General features: G+C 37.8%; 1 protein-coding gene across 3 annotated transcripts in view; it reads right to left on the bottom strand.

Annotated features, from left to right (window-relative positions):
- Positions 1–12,669, bottom strand: part of Aff2 (AF4/FMR2 family member 2) — a 479,843-nt gene that overhangs the window by 12,563 nt on the left and 454,611 nt on the right. For all 3 annotated transcript variants that reach the window (XM_021152988.2, XM_029473591.1, XM_021152989.2), the window contains exons 13-15: positions 7,051–7,352; positions 6,509–6,572; positions 3,122–3,258 (exon numbers count right to left, since the gene is read on the bottom strand). In XM_021152988.2, the coding sequence (XP_021008647.1) occupies positions 3,122–3,258; positions 6,509–6,572; positions 7,051–7,352 (503 nt within the window). The remainder of the gene's footprint in view (positions 1–3,121; positions 3,259–6,508; positions 6,573–7,050; positions 7,353–12,669) is intronic.

Below are 12,669 nucleotides of genomic sequence, written 5' to 3'. Positions count from 1 at the left end.
AATATCGTTTCTATGAGCTTGCTAGGTAAACAATATTATTGGTTGTATATGCAAGGTGGGCAAATATGTCAGTTTCACATCACTTTATGACAGATGAAGCAATAAATAATAAAGAGCTATGTCTGACGTTGGCTAGGGAAACCTCAGTCAGGTATAAACTCTTTTATAATGGCTCAAATTTTCAATGTGTTCTTATAAAAAGTGTGCATTCATGCATTCATGCATGTGTGCATGCTTCATATGGGTGTGTGGGTGTGCACATTTGTGTGTTAAAGGAGGGCTGACTGCACAGCATTTTAAGGTCTAAGCAACTTTACTTTATGGGACTTCTATATTTTGCCTTTCTATTCTCTTTAATTGTTACTGTTCCATGCTGCAGTGATAAAAGATCAAGTGTTCCTTTTTTTCCTCTCTCTCTTGTTTTTTCTTTGTTCCTTCTAGTTGAGCACATCTCATTCTGAGCATTCAGAGTCTTGAGAATCAATTCATTGCATAAAATCATTGTCTGAGATTTAATGCAATTTCACAGGTACTTATAGGAGAATAAGTAATTGAGTTCACTGTGTCAGAAAAAATGTGAAGAGCATGTGCAGGCTGCCTGGGTTATCCCTCATTTATGGAAGGCGACTCAGAACCTGTAGTGTCCTCTTACTTGCTACTTATAGCAGCCTCTCCAAAGCACCAGAGCCTGGCTCATCCCACTCAAGAGTTCATACTCCTCAGCATGTCATCTGCCCTGCTTTTATGGCAACTTCTCAGAATCTGTTGAATGGGACTTACATACTTGATGCAGGTACTTTCTGTTGTTACAATGGTGAGAACTAGGGCTTTTATACTGTAATATATCTGACTTTCTTTAACAGCTGGATTACTAAAGTGTCAAGTCATTGTGGTACATTCTTGTTTTCACAAATACATTTCTATTGCTGATTCCCAGGGCTCAGAGCAACTATAATTATTTGAAGGGAAAAAATAGGACTCTTTCTCTGTAGCTAGAACATCATTGGGAAGAGAGCAATAAAAATCTCTTCTACATAATATGTACTACTAAAAACTGTGTTCATATTGCAGTCATTCCATAATTGCAACCACATTGGAAAGTTACTAGAAAGTGGAATTTCAATTGCTGAAATGGGCCTGAAGACCTAGTTTCTTTCAACTCATTTTATTCCCCAAAGAAATTCCTCTCGTTAAAAAATATAAAGAAAACAGAAATGAGTTCTTGCAAAGTTGGGGAAAATTTGAAATTAAAAAAAAAGAAGAACATTCTTGAATATGCCAATGCCAGTGGCCTGGTTATGATACTTAACTTCAGCTACAGAGGATATTACCATTGCAGAAGATTTGGTGACGAGTACACAGGAATCCTTTGTATTATTTCCTACTACTGTACCTGAAATTATAATTGACTCAAAATGAACCTTAGAATATTGACATTGGAGAGACTTTTCAAAACTTCTCCATTGCCTTTTACCAAGGTTCCATTAAAACACATTTCTTTGAGCACTAGTGTCTCATGTAATGAAAACTATAAAATTATTTTATGAATAATTAAGGAAGAAATAAATACTGTTTAATGATTTACTTCATGCTTTTACAACGGAGTAACATTTAGTGTTTACCTTGTTAATTTTAAGAAGTGTTATTCTTAAATGTGAGCATGTCTGTACAACTTTATGTACACCATGTGCTTCATTCATGAAGTCCACAGAGGCCAGTAGAGGGTGTTAAGACCCCTAAAACTGGAGCTGTAGGCAACTGTGAGCCTCCATGTGTGTGTGTGTGTGTGTGTGCACGCGCGCGCGCGCGTGCGTGCGTGCGCATGCACGCATGCCTTTGCAAAAGCAGCAAGCACCCTTAACTTTTAAACCATCTCTATAGCCTCTTCTTGTGGACAAACTTTGTGGAGAAGGAAAACATCCATAATGTCACACTTCTCACAATTACAACTTCAATTTTAGTTCCTTCTGCTTTAATTTAGATATACACACATTTTTCATTTTATAATTTATATAGAGTTCTGCAGCATGATTTAAGTTGTTTGAAGTACTAGAGATCAAAACCAGGGCCTCCCACATGACAGGTAAACATCCAACAATGAGCCTCAGGCCTTGATTTTACATTAATACAATTCCACATTTTCATGTTACTGTTTAGGCTTCATTATTATTATGTGTCAATGACTGCAAAGCATTTTTGAATGTTCAATGATATAATAAATTACTCTTTTAGTATTTGTTATACAACTGTGATCTTAAATATTGACTTTGGGTTAGAACAATGCCCCTTTCCAATTAAAAAAAAAATCCTTTCTTTACTTACTTATTTAGTGTAGTATGTTGGTAGGTTATAAGACAACTTACAAAAGTCAATTCTTTCCTTGCTGGATGTGGGCCCTTAGGATCAAATTCAAGTTGTCTGTCTTGGCATCCATCACTTTTACCCAACAGAGCAAACTTACCAGTGCCTCCTTCCTTTTATAATAATCTAAAGAGAAGGCGTTAGAAAACATAGCTCTTGGGGGCTGCCTCTGACTCTGTTGCCTGCCTGTGGATCCTGTTCCCCTACTTGGACTGTCTGGTAGGCCCTCTGTGGGAGAGGACATGCCTAGATCTGCTGGGACTAGATACGCCAGGGTGGAGTGGAATACAAGGGTTCTCCCCTTCTCTCCTGCAATAGGGTGGGGGGATGTTATAAGGGTGGGACTGGGAAGAGAGGCAGGAGGGGGACTGTGATCAGGAGGTAAAGTAAATAAAAATAAAAGTAGAGAAATAAAAGAAAATATGGTTCCTAATAGAAATCTGGAGAGCACAAATTTGTTTTGAATAGGAAAGTCAATGGCAAATTGATAAAATGATTATACTTTACTTTCACCTGTGACATCTTCATTTTAATTTTATGAATACTATAAATTATGATACTCACATTATAACCTCTGAAGGGGATAATTTACAAAACAGTGTCCATCAATTATAAATATTCTATGGCATTAATAAAATGGCAGGAACTAATTTCAGTGACTTTTGGACACATTAATTGTGGAAATGATAGTTAAGCAAAAAGTATTAACAGCTTCTGTTTAAGATTAATTTAGGAAAATGATTCTAGGAAAGCCATTTACCTGAGGAGCTCCACAGTCTCAGAATACATGGTATATGGGGACTTTGCTTCCAGAGGATCACGTTCCATGGCATTGCCACATTCAGTGAAGGACAAGGCTGCATCTGCATAATTCACAGCTTTGCCAAATTTCTCAAACTGAAATAAGAAAATGACTGTCAACATGATACTCTTTTTTTCTCCTTCATATAAACAAATAATTCACAACTGTGTATAATTTTTGTCACCATGTTTCAGGGAACACTTATCATTTGGTAGAGGCACTTTGGGTTGTTACCACTGGGAGACAGGGGGTACCTAGAAGACAGAGACTAGAGTGCTGCTAAGCACGATGAAATACAAGAGACAGTCTCTGCAATGGAGAACTAGATGTTACAGATGTCCAAGCTGAGATATGGAGATATGTCAACACTGATACAGAGAGATGGCAGTGCACAAATTGGTCTTAATGGTAAAGGAGCTGATTGAAGATTCTATTGCCCTGACACTATGGCTGGTTGAGAAAAGAGAAATGCAGCCAACGCATCAAAATGGATTATGGCACCATTGTTGATGTACCCATTACTTTTGGGCCAACTACAATCTAAATGAATGCCTTGACTAGTTTCTAATCAGTATATAGAATTGGCCAGGTATTGGAGTGTCATTTCATCAGAGCTTGCAACTAAGCTCTGCTTTTGTTTTCTTCATAGTCCATTTCTTTCTTTAGAATGTTATGAGAATATCAATCCCATTATAAGGTAAAAAGTAACAGGTCGAAAAGGGAGAAGTTCTAGGATGACAGTTGACAATAGCCACATCATTTTCATTGGAAATGATGGGTTCAGATGGTGTCAAAAATATAGCACTGTTAAATATTGTACTTTAGTAATATTTTACTGAAAAAGTTTTTAGCCCTGATAATGATTATGATTAAACTGGCTTAGCCATACTGATTTCTTTTTCATGTGTAATGAATATTATATATGACACTTTCATAGCAAGGATTTTATTACAGGATTTTATGTTTTTAATTTTTGACAGTTGGATGTAAAAAAATTCACTAATACAGAACTTTATGTAAAACAACTATAATGCAGATTTAATAATATCAATTTTGTATAGCTTTTATCAAAATATTGTGAATGCAATTGTGAAGAATTCAATTTTCAAAATGGCAGAATAGCTATCTCTGGAAAAGAAATAAATATGACTACACAATGATTAGTTACAGGTCTTAAAGAATCTCTTATTGTAAATGACTTTACAATAATGTTCTTAAGCTTTTATGTACTGACGAAATTCTGTGATTTCTGTAAGCCGTTGTACAGAATTACCATTTCCCATTTATTCAACTTGCTCTTCTGGAAACTGAAATATATATATATATATATATATATATATATATATATATATATATATATGTAAGCTAGTTTCTTTCTCTTGTTCTTACTGATTTCTTTGTGTCTTCAAGCTTGCATGTAAACTACTTCCCTTCTATTTTGCATTATTAGATAATTTCCTTATGTCTTCAGACTTCAAGTAGCTTTCCCTCTTAGGAATTAATTTATACATCTTGGGTTTTAAAGGTGAGTTATCATTAAACATTATTAAGGTGTAACCCATCTCTTTTCAAAAGGAAAAGATACTGAAATCCAGAAAGACAATTACATAGCCACGATGTCAGTAATTTCCATTCACAAACTGAGAGGTTTAAACTAGAAACCTGTTTCTAACAGGAGGATAGATAAAAGCTCAAAGAAAGCATTATCCTTCTGAATATATCTCAACCTTTCCCCCCATGATCACATTCTCCAATATATTTCTAAAACCATTTTTATATACTAACAGTGAAATTTTAATAGCTCAAAACACTGAGTATTATGTGGTTGCTTTGAAGGGCCACAGCTCTATGCAATAGATGGAATTTTCTACTTTACCCTAAGAATCAATTTTTGCCCCCATGGAAGCAGTTGCCAGTGATGTTACTTATCAATCATATTTTGGGGATCTCTGTACATTTGACTTTTTTTTCCAGTTCTTCAAATTTTCACCTTCATGGTCTTACTTGTGCATCCTTGTCTCTATATCATCCCATGCACCACCTTGTGAAAGGGACATTCATATACTTCCTCACTTTGATCTTAGAGAGGAAACACCCCAGAGCACTTCTTAAATATCACAGAGTTGACAACATTTGGAGAAAACCTTTGGCCTTCCAGTCAGCAGCACTGTCACCCAGTAGCTTTTAAATTGCTGGCCATAATCCAGTGATCATAGGTAAAATCCACCTGGATTCCTTCAGAGGCATCCTCTAGCTTACCTTAATTTTGTCTGCAGTGGTGTGGGAAAATTATTTACAGGGGAAAATTCATAGCACATAAAGGTTCCCTTCAGAAAATAGGTACACAACTTGAACAGCAGAGAGAAAAAACGATACAGATGCAATGGGCAGAAGGAGTTGATGCTGGCCATACACTAGCTACAGTGCAGAGCCTGATAGGATGCCCCATCACTGCTTTTTAAGTGCCAAATGTAGTTAAAGGCTGAAAGAACATGATGTACAGCTTAAGGATGATATTTTTACTCCCTGTAATGACACTGAACTGATTCTTCCAATAGTTATGAGATATAGAAAGTTATGAGAAGCCTATCTCTAAGTCTGTCTGTAGTACCATAGCTCACAAATGGTTGCATTTTGAAGTCAGTCGGGGATCTTTAGTTATTATGGCTGGGTCTCAGTCCTGTAAATTCTTGTTTCATTGGTTTTGGATATAGCCTGAGGAACATGTGGTTAGGAGGATCAATTAGGATAAAATTTTCAACATAATCAGCTCATCACTGGTTTACCTCAACCAAAATCCTGAGAGATAGATGGGAATTATTTCATTAGAAATTAAAATGATAGCATTGTCTTCCTATGATCAGTATAGGAAAGCCTGGTTATTGGCCCTGCTCTTGGAGCATTGGCCCAAATACAACAAGAATCTGAGATTTCTAGGGAGACTCAGGTTTTCTTAAATCAAAATTTGAGACCCATTCAGTGTCACTCAACACCTTCCACCTTCACACTCCAGACTTACATTATAAGACCCAAAAGAAACTCCCATCATATCCAGAGCATTTTGAAAAGTCATTTCAACTTATATAAAAGACTATGACAAGGGTACATGTAAGAAAGCGTCTGAACTTGGGTTAGAAGGAAAAAGGTGACAAAGATATAACACAGGAATCAAGTCATGATACTACAGAATTCCTAAGCTCTTATATCTCTATGTAAGAGCAGCGATGCTTTAAAAAGCTCTGGGTAGTGCTACGTTTTTTATTTTGCCCTATTTGTAAAATATATTCCTTGCCTTTGTTTCAAAAATCATATTTAGAGAGCGAGACAATGAGAAGAATGACTTACCAGTGCATCAGCTTTGTGTTTCAGCTTCTTAGCCTCTTGCATGTAAAAATCAGCATTGTGAACACTAAAGAACAAAATAAGCTCTTTTACAAATCAGCAGTTCATCTTTTAATTTAGAAACTGAACAGTACAAATATTTTTGACTATTCATTTCCACATGGTGCCTTGAAAAATACAGATTGATATTGTTATATATTGCCCAAACATATTATATAGAATCTATCTCTCTATCTCTATCTTTATCTCTATCTCTATCTCTCTCTATCTAACTGAAGTCATGAGTAGGAACGAATAAAAATAGACCAGAGGAGAGAATCTGCCTTAGGAAACAGGAAAACGACTCAGGGTTAAAGTAGGCTAAAGACATTTATTACTGTTGATGGAGGTATGTGTGTCCAATGGGTTTTCCTTTAACATTATAGGGCATGATATGAATGTCTTATATAGGGTGACACATACACGACTCTAGAAAATCCATCCTACCCTCACCCCAATCACAACTCCCAAAATGAGTCTGCAATTATCTGGGGGGGACAACATACGAATCATCAAATGTGAGCTTGGGTCTCCGGACATTGGCGCTACTGCTGGACAGGAGGGGCAGGGCTGCCCAGGATGTCATCTCCAGGTGACTGCTATCCATAAGCCCAGAAGTGATTGTAGGGGTGATGCTAGAAATAGTAGTGGTAGTGGTGGTGGTAGTGGCTGTAGCAGTGGTGGTGGCAGTAGCTGTGACAGTGGCAGTGACAATGGCAGGAACAGTGGCCGTGGCAGTAGCAGTGGCAAGAGCCATATTGGCGACAGTAACGGTGGCAGAGGCAGCCTTTTTTGGAGCATCTCCCTCCTAGAAAAAGGAAGACAAATAGCTTCCATTAGGCCGGGCTTTTTAAAACCATTTCTTCACAAATTCTTTGAATGTCAAGCACAGTAGGAAACACAGCATGAAAAAAAAAGAGAGAAAGAAACAACACATACACACACAGCTTGGAGATGTATATGAAGGTGATAGTATATTTCATAAATTTTGTGTATCATCAACTTTTGTTTTCTTTTTTTTTTGATTTTTAATATTTTTATTACATATTTTCCTCAATTACATTTCCAATGCTATCCCAAAAGTCCCCCATAGCGCCCCCCACTTCCCTACCCACCCATTCCCATTCTTTTGGCCCTGGCATTCCCCTATATTGGGGCATATAAAGTTTGCAAGTCCAATGGGCCTCTCTTTCCATTGATGGCCGACTAGGCCATCTTTCGATACATATGCAGCTAGAGACAAGAGCTCCGGGGTTCTGGTTCTGATGACACTAAACAGTAAGGTAGCCAGGTTTTATGATTATATATAGTCCATAATCATAGACTGCCATGGTAAGCGTTTAAATATAGAAGAGAATATGAAAGGGGAGGAGAAGGAATGATAAACAGAGAGAGAAAGAAGAAGATGGAGAAAGAAAGAGAAGTGAATGGAGGAGGGGGAATATTAGAAGATCTGGCACTGTTCTTCAATAGTCAGTGTCCTGACTGACAGGAGGCTGACATAGGCTTTCTTCCTTATGAGGTCCTTGACTGTTATCAAAGTGAATGGAATGATATTTTGAAGTTTTCGGAGAGTAAAACCTCATTTGCACCAGGTCACATACCAAGTGAATAAGAGACTTGTGAGAGTTTTGATTTGAACTGGCATTGCTGTAGAAAATGATGGAATTCAGAAAAAAGTATGAGTTAAGAATTGTAACTATATATTCACACAATGTCACAAGACTAGTACCATGTTCATGTGACAGACTGTTTTTCTCCATCTGGCAACTGTGGTCAATCCTGACTTTTATATCTCTGATAATATTTTCCACAGTGTCACTTTCTCATTAAACCCTTTATTAGGTAGTGTCTCCTTAAGATTGATGTGCCTCAAGGTTTGTCCCTCAGTTAACTTCTTTCTTGATCCAATTTGTCAAACTTGCATATGTTGATGGAGATTTAGCAATGAACAATGATTCCAAAATGGAAATATCAACCTTACTCTTTGAAGGTCTGAATCTGCAATGACCACTTCTGAATACCAAAATGGCCCAAATTTCTCTTAGACAATTAATAGGAAGAACAATTCTTTTTATTTAATGACAAAATGGTATTTCCTCTCACCACATTGGAACTTGCAGTTGAGTTTGCCAATTCCTGTGGTTGTCTCCAGGTTAGGGATATTGCAACAGCCATAGTTGGAACAAATGCCTTTTCCACTAGCCAAGCTGCCTCATGCCTGTATCCAGATGAACTTTCATGTCTCTTGTACCATTTATGAGCCTGTCTCTCTTCCTTGTAAGATATCAATCTCCAGCCATTTCATGTTCTCCTTTAAACACAAGTAGGTCTCATTGCCCACCATAGATTAGAAGCTATTTCTGGTTTATGACTCTGCCCCTTTCATCAGTACTCTTAGAATTTGCTGAGTGTGTCCAGATACACAGGAATGCATGCTTGCCTTAGCTAAAGATTTCACTTTAAAGATAAAAGCTAAGTATGGTATTCCTTAAATCTATGAAAATCAGTCTTTTCCACTTGATCCTTGACCTTCATAGATATCAGATAATTTTTACTACCTAGTCTTATACAAATGTACAAAATGATATATATCTATAAATTCTTATGCTGTATACAGAAAAATATTTCAAAGATCATAGATGTACATTTGAGAAAGACTCTTGTACCAGCTCCATGTCTACACTGTTAGGGTCAGACTGACCCAGATCAAACAGTAAGCTTAGCTTAGAACAGTGTCAGTTGTTTCTATGAGCAAGATCTGTGACATGAACCTTGAAGCACAAATATACCACACATATGGCATTGATATCAGCACAGAAACATCTAACTGGAAAATATTAGATACAGTCATAATTTTGAAAAGTATATGAACATGAACTATGCTTACAGGTCAGTTCATTTTAATCATAGAGGCAGAGGGAGGGAGGGATCTGAGTGGGAGAGGACAGGGGAATGGAAAAGGGGGGCAGGATAAGGTATGGGGGGACAGGAGAGAGGCCCAGAGGGCAGGAACATGAATGGAAATATGCAGCTGCGATGGGTGTGGGTATGGAAGGAATCTCTAAGAAGTCCAGGGGACCTGGCATGGGGGACACTCCTAGGAGTCAATGTGGGTGACCTTAACAGAAATGACCAACAGTGGGGATATGGAACCTGAAGGGACCACCTCCAGTAGTCAGACAGGACCCCCAGTGGAGGGATGGGGACACCAACCCAGAATTGTTCTTGACTAAAGGAATTGAAGGGACAAAAATGGAGTAGAAACTGAAGGAATGGGCTGACCAGTAACCAGCCCCACCTTGGGATCCATCCCATGCACAGGCACCAATCCCTGACCCTATTCCTGATGTTATGTTGTGCTTGCAGACAGAAGCCTAACATGGCTGTTCTCTGAGAGGCTCTACCAGCAGCTGACTCAGACAGATGCAGATACATACAGTCAACCATTGTAGTGACATAGGGGACCATATGGAAGAATTAGGGGAAGAATTGAAGGAACTGAAGGGATGGCAACCCCATAGGAAGACAAAGAGGGTCAACTAACTTGGACCCCTTGGAGCTCCTAGAGACTGAGCCACCAACCAAAAACCATACATAGGCTGGTCAGAGGTCCCAGACACATATGTAGCAGAGGACATCCTTGTCTGGCCTCAGTGGGAGAGGTTGTGCCTAATCCTATAGAGACTTAAAGCCCCAAGGAGGGGGGATTCTTGGGGGTGGACATCCTCTCAGAGATGAAGGTGAGAGGGAGGCAGGAAGAACTCTGTGAGGGGGGACCAGGATGGCACAACATTTGGGATATAAATAAATAAAATAATTAATTAAAAAAAGAAAATTTGAACCATGAGAAATTGATTGTTTTTTTCTGGTGAGCTAGTCATTCTTTTTAAGAAATGTTTCCTCTAATATTAGATATATCTTATTTTACAAGGAAGAGTAAATAATGCTATACAGCTTTTCACTAAGGCATATCCATTTGAATGAATAGATTCCAAATAAAGATATGTTGGGGGGGGGGAAGAAGGGCAGAATTTGGGATGTAAATAAATCAAATAATTAACACATACAAAAAGAGATCATCCCATGGTCTCTCTCATATGCAGAAACTATTTAAAAAGTGGCCTGAAATAAAAGAGTGACTATTAGTCATTGAGAAGGGGGCACCTGGAAGAAAACAGGGTGGACATCACCAAAGTATGAAATTTGTTTATATATAAATTCCACATGAAAGTCATTAATTTTTTTAGTCCATAAGTACCTTTGGAAAAAGGATGGATACCTTTGGAAAAAACATGGACATTTGAAGAACTATGTTTAATATATACTGAATGCATTATGTATTTGTATCCAATAACCACATAAAACCCCATAGTCATGTACTATTTTGATTTCCTGTATTAATTAAAAATAAATTCAATTTACATGTCAAAGTAAAAAAAAAGAAAGAATTCAGGTAAGTGTTATACAACATGAAGGATGCATTTCCAGGACAAAGTATACTGATATTTGTAACATTTCCCTAGTAATTTTTTATTTCTTATGTATCTGACTACAGTTTCTTGAAGCATTATCTTTACCATAATAAAATTTATAACATTTGCTTATATGTAACACAATACAAATCATCATTTTTAGAAAACCGAATTGTTTGTGACAATATGCTAGGCAGTACAAAAAGATAATTCCCTTGATATGTCCCTGCTTTCCAAGATTTTGCAGTAGAAGAGAGTGAATATTCCAGGTTGGATATATATTGGTCATTAACATTCTTTAGTGAGGTTGGGACTCACCATTTCAATAGCTCATATTCTTATACTTGAAAAGGAAAGTGACATTGTTTATGGATATTGAAATTATATCATTCCATAATCTATGCTAATTAATTGAGCTGTAGTGCAGAACACACAAAGGACTGTAGAGTTGTTTAGCTTAGAGACAATTCACATTTGAAAATCTGAATAGTGGAAAGCAGCAACTTGGGATTTCTATTCCTGTTTAGTGACCTTGGGCAACCTTGATTTCTCCTATTTCTTTGGTTCACTAGAACAGCAGCTGCCAGCCTGTAGGTCATGAACTCTTTCACAGGGATCACTTAAGACCATCTGCATAGCAGATATTTACATTACGATGTAAAACAGGAGCAAAATTATAGTTATGAAGTATCGAGAAAAATAATTTTATGGTTAGAGTTTAGCACAACATGAGGAACTGCATTAAAGGGTTGCAGCTTTAGGAAGGTTGGAAACCACTGGTTTAGAAGATCAGTGCCTACCACATAGGAGTTTCTGTGTTCAGTATTATGGCAGTGCCAATTCCCACTCTCAAGATATCAAGAGATCTAACAAAGGACACCCAGGGCCTTTGGAATAATAGAGAGTTTGAGTAGTTCTATACAGAGACATGCTTGGTTCTTCTGGGCCTATTCCTCCCTTGTAACATTCCCTTGGAAAAGTCACACTAGTTAGTTGAGCTGCATTAACTTTTTTTTTTTTTAACTTTCTTTTTTTTTAAATTGGGTATTTATTTCATTAACATTTCCAATGCTATCCCAAAAGTCCCCCAACCGCTCCCCCACCTACTCCCCCACCCACCCACTTCTTGGCCCTGGCGTTCCCCTGTACTGAGGCATATAAAGTTTGCACAACCAATGGGCCTCTCTTTTCACTGATGGACGACTAGGCCATCTTCTGATTCATATGCAGCTAGAGACATGAGCTCCAGGGGTACTGGTTAGTTCATATTGTTGTTGAACCTATTGGATTACAGATCCCTTTAGCTCCTTGGGTACTTTCTCTAGCTCCTCCATTGGGGGCCCTGTGATCCATCCAATAGCTGACTATGAGCATCTACTTCTGTGTTTGCTAGGCATAGTCTCATAAAAGACAGCTCTATCTGGGACCTTTCAGCAAAAGCTTGCTAGTGTATGCAATGGTGTCAGCGTTTGGAAGCTGATTATGAGATGGATCCCCAGATAAGGCAGTCTCTAGATGGTCCATCCTTTCATCACAGCTCCAAACTTTGTCTTTGTAACTCCTTCCATGGGTGTTTTGTTCCCAATTCTAAGAAGGGGCAAAGTGTCCACACTTTGGTCTTTTTCTTCTTGAGTTGCATGCATTTAGTAA

This window comes from Mus caroli, chromosome X, assembly GCF_900094665.2.
Source record: "Mus caroli chromosome X, CAROLI_EIJ_v1.1, whole genome shotgun sequence".
Lineage (NCBI taxonomy): Eukaryota > Metazoa > Chordata > Mammalia > Rodentia > Muridae > Mus > Mus caroli.
The sequence above is the reverse complement of the archived record's forward strand: the minus strand, read 5'-3'. Positions and strand labels throughout refer to the sequence as shown.